General features: G+C 53.9%; 10 protein-coding genes across 10 annotated transcripts; 6 read left to right on the forward strand and 4 right to left on the reverse strand.

The window, feature by feature from the left end:
* Nucleotides 1-74: 74 nt before the first annotated feature.
* Nucleotides 75-536, reverse strand: JN550_001477 (uncharacterized protein; the record flags this gene model as incomplete). Its single annotated transcript, XM_049312665.1, has 3 exons — nucleotides 75-137; nucleotides 194-365; nucleotides 430-536. 3 exons carry the CDS (start codon nucleotides 534-536, stop codon nucleotides 75-77), a joined length of 342 nt encoding a protein of 113 aa, XP_049176328.1.
* Nucleotides 537-1,885: 1,349 nt separating this feature from the next.
* On the forward strand, nucleotides 1,886-3,385 carry JN550_001478 (uncharacterized protein; the record flags this gene model as incomplete). Its single annotated transcript, XM_049312666.1, has 1 exon — nucleotides 1,886-3,385. The coding sequence occupies one exon, from the start codon at nucleotides 1,886-1,888 to the stop codon at nucleotides 3,383-3,385; it is 1,500 nt and encodes a 499-aa protein (XP_049176329.1).
* Nucleotides 3,386-3,802: 417 nt separating this feature from the next.
* Nucleotides 3,803-5,201, reverse strand: JN550_001479 (uncharacterized protein; the record flags this gene model as incomplete). The annotated part of the gene is made up of 5 exons (XM_049312667.1): nucleotides 3,803-3,987; nucleotides 4,051-4,210; nucleotides 4,260-4,552; nucleotides 4,605-4,933; nucleotides 5,020-5,201. 5 exons carry the CDS (start codon nucleotides 5,199-5,201, stop codon nucleotides 3,803-3,805), a joined length of 1,149 nt encoding a protein of 382 aa, XP_049176330.1.
* Nucleotides 5,202-6,350: 1,149 nt separating this feature from the next.
* Nucleotides 6,351-6,810, forward strand: JN550_001480 (uncharacterized protein; the record flags this gene model as incomplete). Its single annotated transcript, XM_049312668.1, has 3 exons — nucleotides 6,351-6,486; nucleotides 6,548-6,648; nucleotides 6,712-6,810. 3 exons carry the CDS (start codon nucleotides 6,351-6,353, stop codon nucleotides 6,808-6,810), a joined length of 336 nt encoding a protein of 111 aa, XP_049176331.1.
* Nucleotides 6,811-7,355: 545 nt separating this feature from the next.
* JN550_001481 (uncharacterized protein) lies at nucleotides 7,356-9,341 on the reverse strand (the record flags this gene model as incomplete). The annotated part of the gene is made up of 5 exons (XM_049312669.1): nucleotides 7,356-7,688; nucleotides 7,751-8,248; nucleotides 8,300-8,923; nucleotides 9,001-9,236; nucleotides 9,299-9,341. 5 exons carry the CDS (start codon nucleotides 9,339-9,341, stop codon nucleotides 7,356-7,358), a joined length of 1,734 nt encoding a protein of 577 aa, XP_049176332.1.
* A 3,411-nt stretch (nucleotides 9,342-12,752) lies between these two features.
* Nucleotides 12,753-13,273, forward strand: JN550_001482 (uncharacterized protein; the record flags this gene model as incomplete). Its single annotated transcript, XM_049312671.1, has 2 exons — nucleotides 12,753-12,881; nucleotides 12,959-13,273. 2 exons carry the CDS (start codon nucleotides 12,753-12,755, stop codon nucleotides 13,271-13,273), a joined length of 444 nt encoding a protein of 147 aa, XP_049176333.1.
* Nucleotides 13,274-14,493: 1,220 nt separating this feature from the next.
* JN550_001483 (uncharacterized protein) lies at nucleotides 14,494-15,372 on the forward strand (the record flags this gene model as incomplete). The annotated part of the gene is made up of 3 exons (XM_049312672.1): nucleotides 14,494-14,724; nucleotides 14,937-14,995; nucleotides 15,057-15,372. 3 exons carry the CDS (start codon nucleotides 14,494-14,496, stop codon nucleotides 15,370-15,372), a joined length of 606 nt encoding a protein of 201 aa, XP_049176334.1.
* A 623-nt stretch (nucleotides 15,373-15,995) lies between these two features.
* JN550_001484 (uncharacterized protein) lies at nucleotides 15,996-16,794 on the forward strand (the record flags this gene model as incomplete). Its single annotated transcript, XM_049312673.1, has 4 exons — nucleotides 15,996-16,004; nucleotides 16,155-16,553; nucleotides 16,625-16,711; nucleotides 16,765-16,794. The coding sequence occupies 4 exons, from the start codon at nucleotides 15,996-15,998 to the stop codon at nucleotides 16,792-16,794; spliced, it is 525 nt and encodes a 174-aa protein (XP_049176335.1).
* A 177-nt stretch (nucleotides 16,795-16,971) lies between these two features.
* JN550_001485 (uncharacterized protein) lies at nucleotides 16,972-18,171 on the reverse strand (the record flags this gene model as incomplete). Its single annotated transcript, XM_049312674.1, has 1 exon — nucleotides 16,972-18,171. The coding sequence occupies one exon, from the start codon at nucleotides 18,169-18,171 to the stop codon at nucleotides 16,972-16,974; it is 1,200 nt and encodes a 399-aa protein (XP_049176336.1).
* A 2,934-nt stretch (nucleotides 18,172-21,105) lies between these two features.
* Nucleotides 21,106-23,644, forward strand: JN550_001486 (uncharacterized protein; the record flags this gene model as incomplete). The annotated part of the gene is made up of 6 exons (XM_049312675.1): nucleotides 21,106-21,273; nucleotides 21,338-21,741; nucleotides 21,834-22,197; nucleotides 22,264-22,583; nucleotides 22,631-22,990; nucleotides 23,059-23,644. The coding sequence occupies 6 exons, from the start codon at nucleotides 21,106-21,108 to the stop codon at nucleotides 23,642-23,644; spliced, it is 2,202 nt and encodes a 733-aa protein (XP_049176337.1).
* Between the last annotated feature and the right edge of the window lie 802 nt (nucleotides 23,645-24,446).

Below are 24,446 nucleotides of genomic sequence, written 5' to 3' on the forward strand. Positions count from 1 at the left end.
GCGGTGTAGCGTCGTCGGCTTGCCCGATATGGTACAATGTTTGTTCGTTCGTCCTCGTCGGCCTCTCCTCTTCTCTACCAGCTGGCCTTCTGCACGCCCGGCAGGTTGCCCTCCAACGCCTGCATCCTGAAGTTGTACTGCAAGACATGTTAGCGGCCGCGTAGAACAGACTGAAATGCTGTGAGAGCCATACTCTCGAAAGCCGGAAATCCCTGAAGATACCCCGTCCCTTTCCACCGAGCAAACACCTGCCGCGGATCTGAGTCGGCCTGGTGTAGCAGTGCATCTGGGTCAACTGCAGCTGGGCCTCTGCCCTCGTCTTCGCAGGGAGGGTCGTGTTCTGGATGATGTATCGGAGGGCTTGTCTGGATGGCAAGGCGAGGTTAGCTATGTCCAAGGGGCTGCGGCAGACCGTGAAATGGAGCGTACCTCTCGGGCTCGTACTGGGCAAAGACCTTCCTCTTGGTGTGGTCGCGAATGACCTTGATGTTGAGGAAGGAGCCGATGTCCAGCTTCTTGGACCTGAACATCGACATGGCGGGCGGTTTGACTGAGCTGTCGAATGTGGTCGCTGCTCAATTCCCCTGCGGACGGCGTCGAGCTGGAAATTCGGCGTGTCGCTGTCGCTGTCGCGGTCAAAAGGCTTGAGGTCCGTCCGTTTTTGCGATCCCCGGCCGCTTTTCGCCCCACCCGTCCCCTCCCACAGCCAATCAGAACAATGTGCTACTTATGGCTGGAGCCCCCCAGCTTTTGCTTCACCATCTTATCTGGGCCATGTTAAAAGTATCCGGCCTTGGCTTACATTGGTCGTGAGGTCAATTGTCTACAGTCAAATCCATTGGCGCCCCATCGAGACTCGCAGGGTGTTATATCTCTGCTTTTTGTGCTGCCCATGTTAGTCGGTGTAGTCGTGACGCTAGAGCTCTGGAATTTCTGACGAGTTTTGCGTACACTTTGTCTGGTGTCTTGTACCTATATCATCTGAACGGTAATGAATTATATCAGCTTCCTTAAGGAGAACCGTCTCGAATTTGAGAAGAACAAAAGGATCATCAGACGTGTGATTAAGGTTGCGGCATTCGGGAATTTGACTGTCCCCTGCAAGGTTATTCATGCTCAACAACCTGTCAAGAATATCCCGGAACTTCCAATCCAGACCACTAGCGTGAGCTCGACCTGCAGTATGGAACAGTGCTTGCATAGACGTCAAGGTTATCTCTACAGGGGCCCCCACAGCATTGTGACCGGATAGCCTCGAGCCTCATGTTGTCTGAAACAGGAAAAATCCCGAAAGGTCGATCATTGGACGATGATCCCCGTTTGGGCACCCAATTAGGACAGGCCGGCATGTGTTTACTATCTTTTCTTAAACAATTCCATCTGCAAATATGGTCTGAACCAAACAAAATCCTGGGCGCTCAAGGCGCTGCTTGTAACATGCTATAATAGCGACATGACAAATGATAGTCATAGCGACGATTGCAGCAACGATGTACTGCCGACTGATATGAGCAGCCGTGCATGAATGAATCCAGACGCCAAGAAGTGCAACTCGTATCTTCTTTCCTGGAGCTGAGAAAGACGTGACAATCACCTTAAGAAGGCCGGCTTGGCACAGTCGGTCCTCCTTGCCTATCGCTCCTTGACACTCAATTTCTCGCCGTCTGTGATGGTGTTGGTTCGTTCGTTTTCACTGGCAGACTTCACTTCAACGCTGGACGTTGATCAGTTCTGGCATCGGCAGCGCTGGTAGACATTCTCGTTGCTGTTATCCTTATTTTCGTACTTATTTCCAACGCAAGTGGGTATGCAGAAGGCAGTTCCGCTTGCCAAGTCCGTTTGAAACGAACCTCTGCCCATCGATCTTGGCTCTTATACTGCAAGCATGGGGTTCTCGCCGATCCAAAGGGTCAGGAGCTTCTTCCACGACCTCCGTACCGCGCCCGAAGCCCAGTATAGTACCCAGGCTGCTGCAACGACCCAGTACGCGGAGATCGCAGTGCCCGAAAAACCAAAACAGGCATACCACTTTGATCGTACATCGTGGGTCGTTTCCGAAAAGGAGTCCTGGGATGACAAGCCCCTGCCGCCGAGGCCGCCAAAGTTCAACGGTCTCGACTTTGCCGTCAAGCTCGCCGGATCGAATTGGGCCTTTGGCTTCACTCTCTTGTTGCTTGTCGCCTGGGCCCTCTGGGGCATAGTGGCCGGCCCCACGGATACATGGCAGGTTATCTTACAGGATACGTCTTCCATCCAGGCCTACATTTCTGCCACGCTTCTCCTGCGCCAGCAGCAGACGTCATGCAGGGGCATTCTAAGCCGAATATGCTGTCTTATCTCTCGCAGCACGTCGCACGAGCGCATGTTGCGATCCATCTCGACCAAGGATTTGCACCAACTTAAAGTCAACAAGACGCCGCAGAAGACGGGATTTGAGGCCTCAACTACGGCAAAAGGAACCATTTTCAGCAAGATCGCGGACGCCGTGGCCGCCGCCGCAGGCTCTCTGATCTTCTTGGGAATATACTGGACAGGTATCTTTGTCTGGGTGTTTTCCGGCATACCACTGCAGTTCTCAGATACATGGCAGTTGGACGTCAACACGGCCACGGCTCTCCAGATCACACTGACGACCATGTTCCTGCAGAACATTCGGAGACGGCACGACGAACACCTCGAGCAGTGCATCAGGAGCATCGAGCTTATTGACTGCGATGTTGAGACCAAACTGCGCCGGATCTCGCGTGACAGAGAGCCCAACCCTGTCGTCAGCAGCGACGCTCCGGCGCTCAACAAGGCACATAGGGCTATAGATATTTACGCATTCATAGTGGGCGGATCTATTGGCGTCACCATTTCCTGTGCTGTCTTCATCCTTTGGATATCGGTAGGGCAGTCGCTCGAATTCGATGACAACTGGTGGTTGATTATTGGGACCTACACCGGATTGATGGGCTTCATCGACGGCTTCATCATGAAGAACGTGGATCATCGTGAGACCGACTTGGCTAACCGGCATTTCCAACGTCTGGCAGATCAAGACCATGTCCTGTTCCAACTGGTAGACATCGAGATGCCTGAGGTTCGGGAGAAGAGGAGGCTGTCCTTGAACCAGCGCCTGAGCACTGTTATAGGAAATTGGTGTGCCTCTACAGCCGCAAGCTACGCAGCCGTGCTAGCGGTTTTCTCGCTGATCGCCATCGCGTCTGCCATGCAATGGACTGAGACGGGTCAGTTGCTTTGCAACACGCCGACCATGATTGTTGAGGGCTTCTTGTTGATCACCCTCCTCCAAGCGCATAATATGGCCGATGAGAAACGCAGAGAGACGTATGACAGTATCTTGAAACGTCGCTTGCTGTTGCAAAACTATTTGACCATCTAGCCCATTGATTGAAAAAAAAAAAAGCCACTCAAGGGGGCAAAGGGGGAATGCACAGGGTAGTAGTGTCTAGAGGAATATGAATAGATTTAGTCATATGGGTAGTGGACCTTCCACATACACGGCGGGATTTTCTGCGTACCTGGAAGTATCGCGACGGGAAAGGGACATATGGAATACACAGAGACAGAAATGGGGAAGAAGCAACATACAAATAATTCACATAATCTAATCACCTCCCTAGGAGAGACCTAACAGTGCAGAAACCCCTCCTTGACTGTTTTACGCTTTTCAGCGCAAAAGATAGGAAAGCTAATCAACCATTCTTTCACACACTGCTATTCTGGCCCCTGGTATTTGTGAACCTCTCCTTGAACGAACTGCCATCTATGGCGGATGAGATGGAGTCCTTGACTAGTTTTAAGTACCGCGCTGTACCAGAAACTCGTCCTCAAAGATATCTTCTGCGGAGGGCCTATCTTCTGGGAGCCAACACAAAATCTTCCGAACGAAGGCAAGCAATAGCTCTTGGTCCTTGCCCTTGAGCCGTCTCTCGCGCATTTCGAAGGATTGTTCGGGGATCGACGTTGCAGCAATCCAATTACCTAGTATCCCGAAGATTCTCTGTGAGTAAGACGCAAATCTTCGCACGTTGCAGTTTGACTTACCCTCTGCATCCCAGTATCGGCGGCATTTTTCGCTCCGTTCTAGAAACTGTATTGGTGGATTACCTATGAGAGAAACCATCTCGGCAAGGTGCTGCTCATCATCAAGGTTGCCGTCTTTCACCGCACGAAACAGCCGGCCACCTTCAAACAAATCCCAAATCTATGCAGGTCAGTTATTCTGTAAAGGCAGAGCTATTGGGGATGCATACCCTAACTCCAACAGACCATATATCTATCTTAGAATCCCAGTCCATACCCATAATGATCTCTGGGGCGCGATAAACGCCAGGCATGACATCACCTTGGAATCGATCCCCTAGCCTGGCGGCGCCAAAATCACAGATAGCTAGTGGACCGTAGGTGATGGGCAGTGGCCGAGAAAGATAGATCACACGGTCTGGAAGGACTTTACGAGGAGATGGGTGCTCAAGCTCACTTTGCTCGATTTCTGAAAATATCGACATATCCCCGACCCCCAGCAGGATGTTATTGGGCGATATATCTAGGCTCACCCTAAGCTGAAAAGTTCATTGGGGTAACCAGGTAGAACTTACCCGTGTGCACGACACCAGCCTGGTGCAAGAAGTCGAGACCGAGAAGAACCAACTGCAAGGTCTGCTGCAACAATTCTTTGTTCAACCCATTCTCTGGAAATAAGTTCCGAAATTTGCTGAAGCTCATACCCAGAGGATGAAAGACTAAGCATTGATGAGTTCCATGCGGACCGTTAATTTTGAAATCATCCAATGTTAAACGTAATAATTGCTTTCCAGGGTGCTCGGCGTCGATGGCTTTGATATGCTGGGATATGACAACTTCATTATTCACCTCCGTTGCATCTTGCTCCCCAATGCAGACCTTCAGGGTCAGAAGAGGTCCTTCTCTGGTGAGAATTCTTTAGTCTATCATGCATAAAAGCAGTGTATGTAAGAGTACATGCCAGGATCCCGGCAAAGCCATATAGTGGACGCGGTACCAAAGCCGAGTTTGGCAACGACCTGATATCGAGACTTGAACACCTCGCCTATTCGGACAGGGTAAAATCTGTCGGCCTTGTAGTCTGGGATGGTCTCCTCTTCGATCGGCTCCAGTACAGAGAGATTCTCAAAGCCGCCCACGGGAAACCTGCGAGCAAGGGCCGGCCTTGTCATTGTGGTAAGGGTCATCATCTGACCTTGGAACCCGAAAGCCCGGAAAACGGGGTGGCTTCCGCAGCGAATGTGGGCTATGCGGAGACTTGTTACCCTAGATGCCAGCGACGAAAACATTTTACTGCACTCATGGCGATGTAGTAAAGATATAGAGGCTTATGTGTGAGATGTTAAACACCTCGACTCATCATTCCTCAGACCAACCACCCTATTTTTGCAGATCTTTGATCGTCTCGTCAACTTCTTTGAGGAGGTACTGATGGGTGATATGAGGATTACAAAAATTGACGACGTCGGTAGATATAATCCCAATCCTCCGTTAGTTTTCGTGGGGCTCCAGAACGTGCCCCTGAGACATTGTTTCATGTAAAACCTCTCTTAATAGTCGTTTCAATCATTTGAAATTGGTATCTCGAGGTAGTAGTCGAGGATACGACCTAGAGACCAGCCAATTGATCGCAAGTGACAAGTACGAGACGTCAATTGAGGCAACAGCTCTCTCCCGCGCCCCAGTTAGCGTGAATGGCCTCTTTGAATGGTGTTGTAGTAATTGAGTTGCACTTCTGAAAATACCAGCGCGTGTTGCCACGCGAATTAGGAATAACGCTGTGGGGACTACTTGACAGGGACTCAATCTCTATGGATTCGTCTACTGTTCGTGCAGGCCTGACGGGCCGATCGTCTAGCGATGACAGAGCTGCGAGAGATGCTGATTACAGGGGTGGTTGGAGGCTCATGGAGCGCCTATTGCGTGCTGTCTTGGCTGCCGGGCCCCGCCAACAAAAGCTCCTAGCGAGCTCCACCGATCTTATAGCCGCATCGATGGGGTCTATGACGTCTGGACTGAATCATTTTACTGCACGCAAAACTGCCTCGAGGATTTCTGACTACCGGAACCTTTGTCAGGCACCGGGTATGATGTTTTTCTCACGCGAGCATGGACCTGATAAACTGATAAGACTTGACATGACGTAGGTCTTGCTGGCGGGGTCTGCAGAGCTCTTCATAGAATAAAATCGCTGGAAACACCTGTTCCTGAATTGTTTTTCTTTCACATCATTCATCTACGCTTTTGTGAAGAAAACGAACTTGAAAACTGATTACTTGTACCCCAAAACCAACCCACCTCACCAATTCACACGAATCAAAATGTCTGGACAATCATCAGTCGGAAACTCTGGCGTCTACGAGGCTGGCGACCAGCGCAACCCCAAGCAGTCTGAGCTCCACGATGCCACCCGCTTCGAGGAGGGCAAGGAGCACTCCCACCAGGCCAACGACTCCAGTACGTTTTTTCGAAAGTTACTACTTCCCCTAATGCCATTTTACTGACCCCGCCTTTGTAGAGGACCAGCGTTCCATCGCCAACAGACTTGCTGCCGAGGAGCGCAAGTCCGACGAGGAAGACCCTCAGACCAAGGCATTGAAAGAGGACCCTACCCTTGCCGTACGTTTGCCACCAAACCACCCAATGTCCGAATGAACACACAACGTACTAACACACGACCAGGCTAAGATGCACGGTAACGAGCCGTCGAAGGGCGCTAAGATCGACGCTGAGATCCAGCAAGAAGAGGAGGAGTACCTGAAGAGGAAGGGCAAGGCCTAAATGTGCCTTTTCTGAGACTTTGCATTTAAAACTATTTCATGGCTGGCGTTGGTTGGAAGGTAGCATGGGACGATCGCATACGTACTTAGCGAGTTCGTAGAATCTGATGCAAAATCATTCGCCAAAAACCCTTTGTTTACCGTGATCACATCGCTACGTCTGTGCAATCTGACCTCACTAACCCTAATTTCCTTTGTGTGCTTGAGTAAGGTTGAAGATGTGTTCTTCCATCAACTTGACCAGTACCTGTAAAGTGCCAGTGTAACTTCAGAATGTAGATGATGTCTTACAGCCATCTACACTCTAAGATAGGTAGATCCCAGCTCGTCCCAGGACCGATTTCACGATATCGACGTCGAACAGGCTCTACCAGTGGTCCAGTCTGACTTGTGAATACAGCGTTATTAGAGAACATTTCTAACGAATCTACGCGTGTATATAACCTTATCCGCCTCGGCGTAGTCGTCCGGGCTACAATAATAAGTATATCCCAGGCAACCAAGCGGTAGTAATTGTCAACAAAATCCACAGTTCTCGGAGCTACATCACAGCTTCGCCCCAGCCTTCCTCCTCTTCTCACTCTCCCTGTCCTTCAGCAACCGCCGCAGGATCTTGCCGCTCGGGCTCTTGGGAACCACATCGATGAACTCGACGCCGCCCTTCAGCCACTTGTACCGGGCCTTGTGGTCCTCGACGTGCTTGCAGATCTCCCGCGCCGTCTCCTCGTCGGATTTGGACTGGTAGGCTGCCGACTTGACTACGAACGCCTTGGGCACCTCACCCGCGCTCTCATCCGGCACGGGGATGACGGTGCAGTCGTTGACGGCCGGGTGTGATAGCAGATGAGCCTCGAGCTCCGCAGGCGCAACTTGGTGGCCCTACAACTTTGTTATTACATCAAGAACTACGATAATCAAGTTCTTGTATGCGCGGAACCTACCTTTGTCTTGATCAGCTCCTTCATGCGATCCACGATGGCAAAATGCTCGTTGCCAGCCTCGTTCTTCGTGACAACGGCCACGTCGCCGGTGCGGATCCACCGCCCATCCTCGTCGTGGATGTACGCCTCCGCAGTTGCCTTCTCATTGTTCAGGTAGCCGAGAGTGACCGAGGGGCTTTGAATGTATAGCTCGCCTCGCTTCCCGTATTCGGTAATCTCGTGACCGTCTTCGCCGATGATCTTGGCTCGGGTGCTGGGAACCAGCGACCCGGATGTTCCAATCACGATGTCGTGCTCGCTTGAACTGAGTGCCACGGTGCTAGTTTCCGTCATACCATACCCTTGAGCTATGTTCCAGCCCGGGAAAGACTTCAGCACGTCCTCGTGCGTCTCGGCCCCCAATGGTGCGGCGCCAGTAAAGATGTGACGGACGGAAGAGAGATCGTACTTGGAACATAGTTCAGGGTTGCGGAGCAGTTGAATGATGATGGGCGGGACCTGCTATCGTTAGCTCTCATAGGTCAGACTATGCCATGGGAGGGAGCTTACCAGGTACAAGAAGTTGATTTTGAATCTCTGTATCGTCTCCAGCAGCGGCTGCAGCTCGAACCGCGGGAGGACAATAACACTATCACCACGATACATGCCGGCTAGCGACACCACCACGAGCCCGTAGATATGGCTCATAGGCAACAGCCCCAACACAGTTTGCGCTGATACCCCTTTGAGCTCTCTTCCCACGGACTCATGCCACCGAATCTGCATCATGTTCGCAATCACGTTTCGGTGCGCGATCATGACCGCCTTGGGCAAGCCGGAAGTTCCGCTGGAAAAACACAGGTACGCGACCTGCCGAGCTCCCTGTCCCTTGGACCAGTGCAGGGGCTCCAGTTCAGGCAGTGCCTGGCCCTCCTCGATAAGCTCGTTGAGCGTCTTGAACGGCAGCTTTTGGGACTCCCACGCCCCTTCGTTCAAGAACACTTTGTCCTCGGGTATCCCGACTGCCTTTGCAGCTTTCAGCGCCGTGTCCAGCAGCGGAGCACAGGTGATCAGAGCCTTGGCCCCCGAGGCTTTGAGCTGGTACTCGAGCTCCGAGGATGAGTACATGGCATTGGCCGGGGTTGCAATGCCGGAGAGACGGTGAACTGCAAAGGTAGCCATTATGTAGTCAATCTTAGTCGCACTCGGTCAGTATTTTGCACATGGGTATCACTTCCATCAGCTAGTCCCGTGACCACGCGGGAACTCACCGAGTTGAAGGAGAAGACGCCCACGACCTTGTCCCAGGGTGTCTCCTCATTCGCTCGCCATCCCAGGCGCTTCGACAGCGCCCGGGCCAGCAACTCGTACCGCTCCTTCATCTCATCGTTGCTGTAGGCCTTCCCCGTGACGCCGCAGGTGAAAGCATTCAGCGACTTGTCGAGCGGGTGGCGGCCATACCTCTCGTTGTGCCAGAACTCGCCTATTGGGATCGAGTCCGGTGGGTCTGCAAGTCTCGGTCAACACCAAATATCATCGAGCTCATTCGTCGGCAGTAATCTCACATACCGAATGGGAGCTTTGGCACCCAACTAGGCGGGTTGAACACCATGACGTCAACTATAAACCAACTCGTCTACTCTGGTGGATGAACTTGAGCTGCAACGCTGAAGGCTAATGAATGCGCACTGTGGCTAGGAGATGTGTACCAAGGGACATATAGAAATGGGAAAATCGGAGGGTCGACGGGCGAGATTTGCAAGAGCTGACGGAAGGAGAGCGTGGTCAGCCAATTCATCCTTCTCCAAATGGCAACCTCCCCCGCACAGAAAGCCGCTGCCCCCCATGCATCCTACAAACCAACTTGGTATAGCAAAGCCCGAGCCAAGAACTGGGGTCGAAGGCGCCCCGGTCAGATGAGGTGCTTAGTGATCACGCCCTGAATAGCTGTCACAATATGTTTGGTAGTCTAACTTACTAGTAATAGAGTCTCTTTGCCGACTGGGACACGCCAAAGCAAGTGCTATTCCACCGTGCTTCTGTCGGAAGCGTCTACAGCCTGACCCAGGGCCGCAACACTGAAGAGCTCGCTTTCGAGGACATGCTGGTTCTACAACGAACCCTGCACTGTTCGTATAGGTGAAGCCCTGAGCCGTGGCATTTCTAATCGAGACCCATCAATACCTGGCGTCGGACCAATCCAGTTCAGTCTTGGGGAGTCATTACCGGGGGATTGGAGTCTTTTACCGTGGTAAGAAGCGGCTGGGTGTGGATCCGCCAGATCCTCTCAACAAGACGCTAGCCTTGCATTAGCTCCAGTATAGTGTTCTTCCCCCCGCATATCGCAGGATTCATGAAGATCGAACCCACGCGCAAGGATCATGTGCTCTGCTCTGTCGAGTGTTGCAAGCATCAAGCATTCGGCGAATGGAGGTGAAATGATCTTTGTATAAGTGAATGTACTCGTTGGATCTCGGGGCACGGAGACCCATTGTTGCCCCTGAGCACAGTTCTGGTATCAACTATTGGAGATGGACTCTTAGAAACACCCTTCAGACACATTTAGAAGCATTGCGGGCTTACCAGTTTGATTCGTCTTCGAACACGATCTACGCCGCAATTACTGACAGGACAATTAGTTGTTGGCAATGGCGATATGTTCATCAAGCGACCGCCACGGTTCTCGCCTAGTGTAGCTAGTGCATAACTGCATGGATCAGCTTCTTCTACGAGAGAGGTCTGGAATGGGAGCTCAAAGACACCGCCTCAGTCCTGTTCGGACACCATTTGAAAGTGCTGCGTACATCTTGGAGGTCAAGGTAAGGAGGTGGCTAAGTGTGAGGCTTCCAGTGAGCGGAGAAATGCATCGTTCCATATGCTAGACAAGCTAGATGCATGGATCTCGTATTGGACGGGATTATTCGTCAGCATACTCGTCGTTCCGAAGACAAGCATGTCGGGTAGGAAGAATTTCTCTCCATCGGTTCACATCGTCATCTAGAGAAAAGCCCCGTTCGACGTTCGGGACAATGGCTAACGTTAGGCGTATATAGTAATTTCTTCGAGGACTAGCTCAATATGATCTACTATTTTCGTCCGATCTTGCGCTCTCTACACCTGACGGTTGCCGACAACGTATGACGCCCGACTATCAGCTAACCCGTCGCCAATGTCCGAGTAGTCTATCGGCAAGGCAATTGTCTGGCATCACCTGTCTCTCAGAGGGTAGGCGACCCGTGTTCGAGTCCCATTGTCGGCTGTGTATTATTACGTATTTTTATCTCAGGTTTTTATTTTATTTTATTTTAATTTTATTTTCTTACTCCTGTCTCACGTATGAGAGACTTATGTTGCACCTGCCGCTCCCATTTCGCATTTTGAGGAGGCTGTGGTGTGCTCTACCTTTTTGGTGCCTGCGGCCTCTGCCCTTCTTGGCCACCTCCTGTTCATCTACCCCGAGCACGGCTTGGAATCACTGGCTCTAGACAAGTCATTCGGGTACTCAACAGTACAGTCGAAGACATCCCCACTAGGTCTCCAATCACGAGCATGAGTTATGTTGGACGCAGCGCCACAAGACCAGCATATCATCCCGGCGACCTGATTGACTGGGCGGTCATCAAGAGCAATGTTCGTCTCCATGAGATCCCAGGAGCCGAACATGAGTCTTAGACACAGCACAAGATTCTTAATAGGCGATATACACGAAGAGAGCATCCGCGAAGGCTGGCAGCTACATTGTGAGACATGAAGGGTAGAAGGAACAGGAGAATGCCCAAGTCAGCCCTCGGTTATCAAGGTGACTTTAGAGTATTGAAGCCCGGCCCACCTGTATTATTGTCCGGCCAAGTCACTTCTCTACATTGGGTTCGAAGATAGTGAAGTATGCATCTTGATGTGGCATACCCGGAGCATCTACTTTGCTGTCAGTCCGAAACTGCGTCAAGCAGACACTGGGGGGAGATACCAAGGTGCTTTCGTTGGTGACGTTGCTCTCGGGCAAGTTCCGGATGACATGACATGCGCCTGGAATGGTGTATCGCATCAAAATGGTCTGTAATTGTTTGACAGCAGGCTTTCATTTCAGTCTTGTTTCACCGGCGATTTGTACTGATGAAGCGTGCAGATTCACGAGCACATGGATGGAATGACGCAACACGAAGAGACAGTGCGTCTAGGACAGACTGGTCATCATTGCACGGGAGGGTTGGACGACATGGCAGTAAATGAGGTCCAAGGTAAAAGTGATAATCATTTCAAGCTAACGCTATCTATCTTCCAAATATGGGTAACAGCCAGCTTGGTGACTTGCTCGGGAAAGATGCTATCAGTCTGGCTTCCAGTCAGCAAAGGGTTCTTGAACTCAAGCGGCAGCAGGAAGGTTGAGGGGGGTAGATAATGTCAGAATATGTAAGAAATTGAATATCACTTTTCTGCCCGATATAGCAGCCCCGGCGAGGGCGCCATCGAAGTAGAATCAATCGCAAATTACCTCATCACACGAGTAGGAGGGAGGAGTTCGGGTATGCAAGAGAAGAGTGACGGCTTACCTTGTGGGCTGCGTCTCGTCCTGAGAGCCTGCATTCAGACTCTCGGGTCGCTGGCTGTTGCAATGTTTGTTGACTGACAATGGAGGCTGGAGGGACGAGGTGAGGAAAGAAAATTATTTGTAGGTGGATTTCGATAGCTGGGAGAGGGCCCCACTGCTCGCGGTCAATTGGCGCTAGGCTGGTCCGGGCTTGGTGGGGGTCGGATCGGGCGAGGGGAAAATCCGAGAATTTTTTAGGGTTGCTCGATTTGTATTCCAACCCACATGCACACTCGAGAGATTTTTGAAAGGGCAACCGGGTTGGTAAGGAATTTGCGGAACCAGCGAACAACAATCGACATTTCCCCGGCATCACAAATCGGTACGTCAGCCTCTCTTTTTCGCATTCCGCAGCTCGACGACAGCCTGCCCTCCTCCTCCGACAACTTTCTCGACAGCCCGCTAACCCGCCGATTCCCACAGCAGACCGTCAAAATGGGTGAAGCCTCCATCGTCGCATCGAACTGGCGCCTCGTCGAGGTTGGACGTATCGTCCTCCTCCAGGGTGCCTCTTCCTACGCCGGCCGTCTGGCTACCATTGTCGAGATCATCGACCACAAGCGAGTACGTTGAGCCCCGGAAAAGAAGAGCCTGCGAAACTCGGGAAGGAATGTGGAATTGACAGGACATGTTCTCTCTAGGTTCTGGTTGACGGACCCTCGTCGGACCCCAAGCTCGTTGTCCCCAGACAAGCGCTCCCCCTCTCAGACGTCCTCCTGGCACCTTTCGTCATCGAGAAGCTGCCCCGTGCCGCACGAACCGGCACCGTCAAGGCCGCGTGGGAGAAGGCAGGCATCGACGCCAAGTGGAAGGAGAGCAGCTGGGCCAAGACCAAGGACCAGAAGGAGCGCAGACAGAACCTGACCGACTTTGACCGATTCAAGGTCCTCCGCCTCAAGAAGCAGCGACGATTCGAGCAGCGCAAGGCCCTGGCCAAGGTCAAGGCCTCGGCATAAATGACACGACCCCGACAAATGGGGGGCGTGGCATTGGGGACGGAAAACTCGAGACAGTCGTTGATTGGGGGGGCATGAAAGCGATGAGGTCAATTCTCGCGGCAGGTGGTTTACTACTAGTCAAGTCACTACTACGTACTTCGGAAAACGGTCTGCATGAAACCAAGGGGCATGGGGGTTGATGGATTCCTTTTGCTTCATTTAGGGAGACCTGTATGTCACCACACCACAGAGGGTGACCGGCGTCAAATGATATAACGGACCATTCACAAACCAAAAAAGATTTCCGCAATTTGTTGCATTGTTTGCATTTTCATAGAGGGCAGGTTTTCTCTTTTGTTGTTGTCTGCTGTCTGCTGCTGAGACCGGCGAGCCAGCCAGACGCGGGCACGTACAGATCCAGGTTCACGTACACGTACACGTACACGTACACATTTAATTACGTATGGTTTCTCGTGTGTCTGTATCAAGGCTGTCCCATCTTCGTAAGGCTTCGGCCACTCGTTGGTCTTTGACAGGAGGTGCCATATGCCTGCAGTACTGTTCATCTACCTCGAGCAATTGTTGCATCTTCTCGTCTGCTGCATGCAGTTGCCCGCCCATGACCGTGAACATAAAAATCGGCGAGAATGCACGATTGCCCTCCCAGCTGGTCAACCACCAATCAACCCAAACACAATACATGTGCTGCACGGCTGTGAGGGCCCCCTTGACAGGAGAAGGCTGAGAAAGTGGCCCCCGAAAGGCTGGCCGTGGTGTGGGAGTATAGATAGTCCGTAAGAGGTCTAGCGCGCGGTGACGGCCCACGGAAAATTGAACCCTAGCAGCTGGGAACTGGGACAGAGGCAGAGAGGCAAGCAACTTCACCAATTTTCACCTCCTCAGGCCCAAGCCCCCGACGACAACCAATCAACCCCGCTAAACGGAAGGTATCGCAGCTTCAGATCTCGGTGAGTGAAATTCCCTCGAGTCGGCCACGGCCTCCCGTCGCCAGCATCGCCCGTCAGTCGTGCTGGCCTCGGGCTTTTCGTCTGTTCCCTAGCTATCCAAATTGTGTGCCCGGCCCCCGGCTTAGCTCTCCCCCCCAGCTTGCCCGACCGGTTGACTGCGCAGACCTTGTTGCATGCAATTCATCGTCGCCCCTCGTTGTGCAGCCTTGCTAATTACTCTCGTCTACCGATCAGCCTACCACTCACTCTCACACACACACGACAGACAAGATGGCCGACCCCAGAGTTGAAGAGCTTCCCGATGACGAGCCCGTCACCAAGCCCACCGTCGAGGAGGACGACGACAGCTCCGACTCCGAGATCGAGACTGGCGACGGCCCCTCCGGCTCGACCGTCCAGATCCACTCCCGCAACGAGAAGAAGGCCCGCAAGGCCATCGAGAAGCTGCACCTGCAGAAGGTCCCTGGCATCACCCGTGTCACCCTCCGCCGCCCCAAGAACGTGAGTGTCCAGACCCGCCGTCCCGCAGCGTGCGCCGGAGGAGAGAGAAGGGCCACGGCAGCCTGGCAAGAGGTGCAATATATTCGCCGGCATAGGATGACTGTTGCCGCTCGGAAATACCTCGACAAGCCAGCGCCGGCCTGTCTCCTCCCGGCTCTGCTTGCTGTCTAGATATATGCGTGGAACGACTGCTAATACCCGTCTGCTCGCAGATCCTGTTCGTCATCAACAACCCCGAGGTCTACAAGTCCCCCAACAGCAACACCTACATGTGAGCATCGACCCGTGGATTGATTGTTGCCCGGGATGCTGTACTGACAAACCCGTTTCAGCGTCTTCGGTGAGGCCAAGATTGAGGACCTGAACTCGGCCGCCCAGCAGGCTGCCGCCCAGCAGCTCGCCGCTGCCGGTGAGCACGACCACGCCGGCCACGACCACGCTGGCCACGACCACGGCAAGGCTGCCGAGGGCGAGGCCAAGAAGGACGAGGATGAGGACGATGGTGAGGAGGTCGACGCCGAGGGTCTCGAGGACAAGGACATCGAGCTCGTCATGACCCAGGCTGGCGTCTCCCGCAAGAAGGCCGTCAAGGCGCTGAAAGAGAACGACAACGATATAGTCAACTCCATCATGGCCCTGAGCGTCTAGGGAGGGGCGTCCTGGGTGGGGAAGGCAAGTGGACGGTGTTCGTTTCTTAGCGAAATGGCTGGAAGTCTCTGAAATCTAGGCGCGCTTGCATGGTGACTAGGGGGATCCAAAAAATCTTTTGTATGGGAAAAAAACATGGGGGGCACGTCGGCTGTGTATTACAGGCCACGATGCCTTTGCCAATCGATTTTCAAGCAGATCGAGTCTCTGCGGGACGGCCCCGAACCTGCAATCCTGTGATGTTGTATGTTGAATGTGATGAGTGTAACATTGGTGGCGGCGTTGGACCGGGGCAGTTTACCCAGCATCTGATGGGGTTCCCCTGAATAGAACCTCCCAATGGCTAGGACCCTGTTCATCAGTACCTAAAGGCACTCAGGTTTGCAATTGACTGGGCTACATTGATATTTTCTTGATTGTCTTGGCCGTAATTCGTGCCCCCAAGGCTGCTTCCATCCCCGTCTTGCTTCCGTCCTGCCGGCTCGACTTGGGTTCGGGGGCCACGTGACCTGGGCTTGGCGCCGCTAGCCTCTCAACGCCGAGTTCTTCCGCCGGCAGAGCAACTTCTCATGGGGATCGCTTCAATCTCTCCACTCCTTTAAGACACCACAATCATCGCAAAAATGGCAGCAGTGAGTACCTCCAGCCCAGGCACCTCGTGCGGGAGCTCCTGGCCCCCCGCCCGCGAGCTTCCGCACCCCGATTGAGCCCCCAATGGCCCCGACAAACTCTGCGTGCCCGCCGTCCATGAGCTAATTTCGTGTTTCCTCGTCTCCCCCCAGACACGCAGCGCCGCCCTCAAGGTCGACTGGGCCAAGGTCACCTCCTCGCTCGGCCTGCGCGGCCAGACCGTCGCCGCCCTGCAGAGCTTCAAGCAGCGCAACGAGAACGCCCGCCGCAAGGTCCAGGTCCTGTCCGAGCAGGCCACCGAGGTCGACTTTGCCCACTACCGCTCCGTCCTCAAGAACCAGGCCGTCGTCGACGAGATCGAGAAGCGCTTCAAGGACTTCAAGCCCGCCACCTACGACCTCCAGCGCCAGCTCAAGGCCATCGACGCCTTCGAGGTCGAGGCCGTCAAGAACGCCCAGGCCACCAAGGAGAAGGTCGACCTCGAGCTCAAGGACCTGGCCGCCACCCTGAAGAACATTGAGACCGCCCGACCTTTCGACGAGCTGACTGTGGTACGTACCGCCTCTCTGCCGAGCATGTCGCCGCACCATACAAGACTCAAAGCTAATCACCCGGCCCACAGGACGAGGTCGCTGCTGCCGAGCCCTCCATCGACGAGAAGACCTCCAAGTTGGTTTCCAAGGGCCGCTGGCAAGTCCCGGGATACAAGGTTCGTTTCACCCACCGCCCGTCCAACTTCTCCCGCGCTCACACAGCCTGCAGGAAAAATTCGGCGATCTCTCCGTACTATAGACGTCCTGCACATTTTTCCTTTCCCTTTGTGTACTCTAGCATTGTAGATAGCAGATCAGGGAGCGCGCACCGCCGAAGAGGCTGCGGAATTGAGAGAGACTTTTTTAAATCACACTCTCGGACGCTGCCATGTGATATATCCGATGGGTTGTATTGAACGACGATAACTACTGACACCTAGGCCATCCCGACGTCACCCTCCAGGACCCATCTCAACCCTCTCAGCATCTCCTCGTCCGCCTGCAGCGCCCTCTCCAGATGAGGAGCCTTGAGCCAGAACGTGTGCGGCCACCCGCTCACAACGTCCATCCTGACCTCGACCCCGGCATCCCGCAGCGCCTGGGCATAGCACAGGCCGTCCGAGAACAGCACGTCGTTGGTGCAGACCTGGACCCAGGTCCGCGGCAGCCGCCGCGCCCGGAGCTCGTCCACGGGGCACTCGAGCGGCATGCGCGCCAGCCCGTCGCGGGGCCTCTCCCGCCGGAACGGCCCCAGCAGCGCCGTGGCGAACGCCGCCCCCGCGCTGGTGTGCCACGCCCGCAACCGCGCGGGCACGTGGTCCGGCGCGTCCGCCGTCACCGGGCACCGCAGCAGCACGCCCGCCACGCACCCCGGCGGCTGCGACTGCGACACCAGCGCCGCCAGCTCGCCGCCGCTCGACGACCCCACGAGCACCACCCGCGCCGACGGGTGCGTCGATCGCACCCAGGCGAATGCCGACTCGCTGTCCGCGACGCACGTCTCTGCTGGCACCTGCGGCATGAGGCGGTAGCCGATGGAGTAGAGCCGTACGCGTGTGCAACTCCTGGTATTCTTATTGTTGCTGCTCTGTGTCGAGGCCGTGAGGGGGAAGGGGAAGTGCTTGACCAGGCGCCGGCACGTCAGCTCCTCGCTGTCGGCCTCGCCGACCTGCAGGCCGCCGCCGTGGATGTAGACGAGCACCACGTCGTCTCCCTGCTGTGCGTTCTGGGATCCCGTTTGCCCATCCTCCATGTCCCCGGGACTGCTGGCCTCCGTCCTCTCTCCGTCCTCCTGCCGCTGCCTGGACTGTACCTCGCCGCCCTCCTGATCTCCAGCCGCCTCTCCTTCGTCCCCCGCGAGCGCGTCGTACCGTAGCACCGGGATCGCGTACCCGTCCACGGCAGACGCCACCGTCAGGCGGGTCACGCGCACACCCTGGGCCAGGTCGTGGTCCCGCGCCCCCGCCGCCATCATGGCCGCGTTCCGGGCCCGGCTTTCGGCCGCGTACAGGGGCTGGCGTTCGGTCACCGAGAGTGCCGGTTTGGGGTTCCGGAGACCCACGGCCTCTTCGTGTGCCAGCCAGGCCGGGTCGAGCGGCGGGGGGTGCGTGAGCACGAGAGCGCGGAGATCTTGCATGGTTAGCGATTCTTGGCGGAAGCCGAGGCCAAGGGATAGACGTGGACCAAGGGGAGATCGATCCTGTAAGGGGGCGATGGATGCTGCCGCCAATGCTCTCTCTCTTTCCGTTTTGAGGGCCCGCTTGGTTATTTGAGGCGGGCCAGGAGACATCCAGGCCTAGAGACGGACGCTATTGTACCGGGATTGCTGCTACAAACGCTCCGGGGCCGGGGACGTCTTCAGACTCGAGACGTAGCACTCCGGAAAATTTGGAACTGCGCAGGCCCCGGGTGGTAGGCCCAGCCCGCGCGTGCTCTCTCCGTCTGCTCTGCGGGTGTTGGTTGTAGGTGTGCCGGGCTGGGCAGCGACGGTGGATATTCCGAGACCCGAGTCCGGAGTGGGGGCCGGTGGAATGAATCTACATTGCCTGGACCGGAATAAGCGTGCGATCTCGTGTTGCTTGTCCGCTACCAACTTGCCCCCGAGTAGCTCTGACGGTGGCATAATATAATGGTATACATATATGCTTGGTGTCTAACCTGCTTCATGGCACTGCGGCGTGTCCACTGCGTCCAAAGCTGATGATGGCTCGAGACATATGTGGGCAAGCAAACCCTTTCTACGATGTGAACACACGGATTGTATGTCGTCTGGTTGGATGACTGAATCGAAATCATTTTGTGCGAATTTTCGTTTGGGGAATTTAATGGTTTCTATTTGACACTTGGATTTTCACCGGCAAGTTTGTCAGGTACAAAGTACAGCGTTCCCGGCTCAACTGATGATGTGCATCTGCCTATCGGCTGCCAGACCTTACAGGATAGGCTTGTACGTTATAAAACCTTGCATGTGTACAGGTTGATGATGAAGGTAGCTGTACGTGCTGATGAGCAAGTCCGGCGTGGACGAGGAGAAATCACATCCCTACAATAGGACCAGCATCGACTACGGACGTGCTGGCATTGACAATCTCGAAAGGAGATGTCTCATGGCGGAAAATTGCTTTCCTGCCCGTTAGGCATTACCGAATTTGCCCGGAGGAGTCATCAAGTGCAATACTCGTATGTGCGCTTTGGTTCGTAAACCTGCGGCTTCAATAAGTTATTGCGCAGTCCCTGGTCATAACCGCAAATCGGTATTGCACGGCATCAAAGACATGACGTTGCCAACGGGATCATTGCGTCGCCAATTTAGTGGGATGATTGTAGCAGCCAGGTTTGTTTTTGGTCTCCATCAAGTGCAATCGTGCGACTTATACGCAGCCAGTAGTCCGCTGAAGCCCTGGCGGCGTAGCGGGGATTGGAGTTTGGAAGTTGTCCGGAGCAGCCTCCGACAACCGTATTCAGCCAATGGCCGTAACTTATGACTCAAGACGTCGAACTTGCCATGAATTCAGTATAACCCCCTTTCGTTCCGTATTAACAGGTGATTGAATACTCATCAGACCTGGAAACGCACGGCCTCTAGAATAGCTGCCTCCTTCGCACATGATAAGGGTGCCGATGTGGCTTCCCTGGCGGCTTGCAGCACTCCCAGATTGGCACTAAGCCACCCAAAGGCTTATGACAGTCGCCAATGATTGCATAGACGAAGGCATGGCTTTGCTTATGCTTGTAATGATAGCTTGAGGCGTCGATACATCAATGTTCGGAGGCCAACAGGTGTAAGACACATATGAACTTGGCACCTTTGCATGCAGGTTTCGCGCTCGGTCGCTGGGTAGATCTTGCCTACTGAGCTGACCTGTCCAAGAGCGATCCCCAGCCCAATTGAGATACTCAGCTTAGCATGAGGTCATGCTGCAGTCTGCGGCTGCAGGCACGGCAGTTTCTCTGCTTGGCCTAGTTTCCTTCTTCGTGTGACTCGTCGATTCGATCAATAATCCTTGATGCTCCCTCCCCGCAAGACTACGGAGGATGGGTTAGCAACCGTGTACCGCTGGATTCGCTACATTATTGGGCTGATAAGGGACAGGCATTTCGTTACCCTGGATACGTAGATGCTGATATACCGGCGAGACGGTACGACTCACAACGTACTGACACATTTCAGGGTCAACGTGGGTGGGATCGAGCGTCTCCATTCCAGATTTCTCAGGAAAGAATGCACTTCCTACCCGGTCGCAAGCGGCAACATATTGCCGTATCTAGTCAAAGATAGGCGAGGTGTTCTTGTGGAAGATTCAGATACCATCTAGGTTCGGTAAGTTGGCCGTTGCAACCGTGCAGTTAGTATCGAGGAACTGCGGTTCCTTGTCCGGCAGCCTGTACCACATATGTTTTTATGAAGTTGACTCTATTATGAAAAGCTCCATGAATTTCACTATGTCGCATGACTGTCCCACAGCGAGGCCCACTCGCGAACCAGGCGCCTTTCATTTGCCGATATACTCAACTACAGCTTAGGCGCTCATGAACAACGTTAATTACAAGCCTCCTGTAAGGCGTGTGGTTTATAGGTATTCAACCTAGAAGATTGGCTTGGCCGATACTACTTTTTCCCCCCAGGAGCGGACGCTGGGGCGGACTAGGGAATCTGGGGCCGAGAGCATCAAGGTGGGCTATAACTAGCACCACTAGTAGCAACTGGGCGACAAATGCCCATATACGTCATTGTAGAATCAAGAGGCACACCCTCCTCTGAAGGCCGACCAGGGTGAAATCGCCATTTTAGATTCGCACTTGCATCAACCCGCGAGCCGGAAACCCAGTCTTTGCCTTGTTCCCTGCGTGACTTTGCCTGGGATTTGCCCCCCTCCCCCGCGGACTAGCCACGCAGCAGGGAAGCTGTACTTCCACGGACCAAGCTCCGTGCCCATAGACCAGTTAAATTGTGTGACTTGGGCATCACCCTGAACGACACCGCACACATCAACAACACACTACGCTCGCACCCGATCATTGACATCCGTCCGAGAGGAAGCTGTACTGAAGTACCCTGCAAGATGCGCAGATGAAGAACCATCCAGCTCTGAAGAAGTACCCACCGCTGTTGCCCGCATCCGCCCCCCGTAACCACGCTGATTCGACGCCGAGCTCTTCAACCTCTGATGAGACGATCAAGCGCCGTCGCGTGGGTGTTCAAGTAGCTTGCAATGCCTGCCGGACCAAGAAAACCAGGGTAACGACGGCAATGTATGCCCATCATGCGAGACTTTCGCCGCTGACCAATTCCCTAACCCCAGTGCGATGGAGAGAGGCCGACCTGTTCCCCATGTCAGAGGCGAGGAACCGAGTGCACGTGGAGTGACAAGCGCGAGCCAAACGACGAAACACTCGAGGTCCTCGAGCTTCTCAAATCCGCGCCCGAGAAGACGGCCATTGATATACTACGGCTGCTGCGGACCAGCGGCGATGTCCGCGCCGTCTTGTCCATGGTCAACGGCGGGATGGACGGCAAGCGCCGCCCGTCGGATCGCGACGCCTCCCTAGCCATGACTATGTCCGCGCAGTCACCTCTGGAGCTCGAGTTGATGGTCAGGAATCCGAACTCATACCCCACGTTGCGCCCCATCTCCGAGGCTGCTCTCGAAGAAAGCAACCTCCTCCGCCCTGTCAACCTGGCCCGCTACGATTCCCACGAACAGTCGTACGTGACATTTCCCGGCCCTTCTTCATAATATTTGATCCTTGGCTTGTCGCTTTCGATTTATTCTGTCCTTTTGCTCATGCAAGACGCAGTATGCGGTCGCCAGGAAGCTCCGTTTCAGACTTCCTACCGGATCTCGGCGGAGGTTCACTCACTGACACATCAGGTGCCGACGCCGACTCGGCCGTCAAACTATTACGAAAATCACCCATGGACGGCATGCCGCCACATCTGACACGATACTGTGATGGAAGACTGGCTGATCTGAGAATTGAGTATTGGACCCGGGTCCCGATCCCCAACAACTTTGCCGCGAGTATACTGTCGCTATATCTGGAGACCGACCACCCGCTTTTAGGGCTGTTCGACCCCGACAAGTTTATTGGGGACTTGGTCAACCGACGAGAAAGATTTTGTTCTTCGTTTCTGGTCGCTTCGGTGTTGTACTGGGGCTGTGTAAGCTAACATTGGCCGGTCTGGTCTTTAATCAGCTAGTGATGTTATGCTAACGTGGCTCAAAAGCAAATGTACAGCGCCCTTGACAAAGGTGCCAATGAGTACTTGCACCAATTTTGCACCGAGGCAGAGCGCCTCTGGAGCCTCAATCGGTTGGACGATTCGCCTCTCAATATGGCTGGCGCACAGCTGCTCAGCCTCGCCTACATGGGCCACGGCAAGGACCATCTTGTATTACGCTATCTGAAAGACGCTGTGGAGATTGGAACTCGGATGGGGCTTCTCGGAGTTGATAATGAAACTGCAGCAAGGAAGCTTGATCATCTTCCCGAGGAAACACGCCAGGCATATGCATACGCCGCTTGGGGCGTGTTCAACTGGGCGGTGTAAGTTGGTCCGTTGATTCCCCGTTGATCGTAACTAACAAATACAGATTGATTTCGTTATTCTACCAGCAGCCTGGACTAGAGTATCCCGTATATCCACCAATGCTACCAATCCCCGGAGAAGACGGAGCAGAAGATCTGGGCGGAGTTGGCATGTTTGACACGCCACCTCCTCGTCCTGGCTGGCCTGCATATATGGGGAAGACGCTGACAACACTCTGCCAATTCTGGCGCATCATGCATGGAGTCTCCATGAAGTACTTCTCCAAAGTCAGGGCAGTGGACTATAGTAACCTTGAGCTCGAGTTTGCCGAGATGAAATTCCGAGAAATACTTGCATGGGCAGAGAACCTTCCCAGAGCCATGCTCCTCACAGACACAAGCCCGCATCACGTTGTGGTCTTCCAGTACGTATTTCGCCGCGTTGAGCTCATGTTGATAGCGCTACGCGCCAAGAAGAGACTGACGGGTGTAGTATCTGGCTCCATGCGTCAATCCTAGACATCCTGCGCCCCTTCATCATCAGGCAGAAGTTTGAACACGTGCGGCTGAGGACTTTTTCCGCTGATCTCAGTACACCGGCCGCCGCGTGCAAAGCATCAGTGAACCAGCTCAAGCACCTCATCGTCCACTTCCGGTCCCACTATGAATCGTCGACTTATACGTTCCTCTGGCACACGGCCCTGACCTACGTGGCCAACGCGGTGCTGCAGGATGCTGACGATCCGGCCTGGCGCCTGTACTTCCTCCTCTGCATTTACGGGTACGAAAGCCTCCGCCGACCGTTCCGAGTCTCGGCAGCTATCGGGATGGGCTTGCTCAGCATGATACTACGCGATCGAGACATGACAAGCCTCGATGCAAGGCGTCTTCTGGGAGAGCTGAACGAGCGCGGCCTGAACCACGTGCAGGGCGCAGTTCGCGCCACATTCATGGGAGACCTCGATTTGGCCCAGACCGATCCGGAGGCCGCGACTGTAGAACACCTAGCTGATCAGTTTGAGGGCATGGCATTGCTGCGGGAATGGACTATTGATGGGGTGGACGCGACAATGACTTAGTCTGTTAGGAGGATGAGGCTAAGTGGCGTACTTCTCGTTCCAGTAGGTGATATGGTTTTGGGACGTTTATTGTGATACCCATATTGTTATTAGAGTACCAGAGACGCCTTTGTGCCTTGGATATGACACGAATCTACAAGGTCCCTCGCATTACTGGCAGGCGATGGATCTTTGGTTGTTCCTATACTGCTAGCTGTAGTCCCATCACTCCAAGATCGAATGGGAGCTATAGTTTTCTAGCTTAGTCCGATCAATCCATATCCAACTGCGTGTACACTTGCACATAAATTTCTATGGTATTGCATCTTTTGACTGAATCCAGGCACAAACTCAATTAGATGTAAGAAGAAAAAAACGAAGAACAATAGTTCCCCTAAGCTATGGCACAAGAACGGAATATTATAGCAACTCCGCTTACCACAGCATAGGGAATGCGCCCTTGAGCCTTCTTAACTAGGAGACCACAAGGCGTCTAGCATCCCAAGTATGGTTAAAAATGAACAAAGGGGCTTTGACTCGATCCGACAAGCCGTCATCTCACGCGTATTAAAAGTCTTGTTTTCCCCTGAACAAGTGTATTGTTCCGTCCCGTTGTTTCGAAGTCCAATCGCCGAGGTATTTCAAGGCACAACGTGGCAGCCACGCGCATCAAGGTACACGGCGTCTTGAGGTTGAAGACAATCAGACGCGGATCATCCTCGTTTGCCATATTCCCGCAAGGTAACAAGCACAGCCCCCAATCATCCGGGGAACGCCTGCACACATACACACACACATAAAGGGAGAAGGAAGAAAACAAAAG

Source organism: Neoarthrinium moseri, assembly GCF_022829205.1.
Source record: "Neoarthrinium moseri strain CBS 164.80 chromosome Unknown scaffold3_Wmoseri_CBS_16480, whole genome shotgun sequence".
NCBI lineage: Eukaryota > Fungi > Ascomycota > Sordariomycetes > Amphisphaeriales > Apiosporaceae > Neoarthrinium > Neoarthrinium moseri.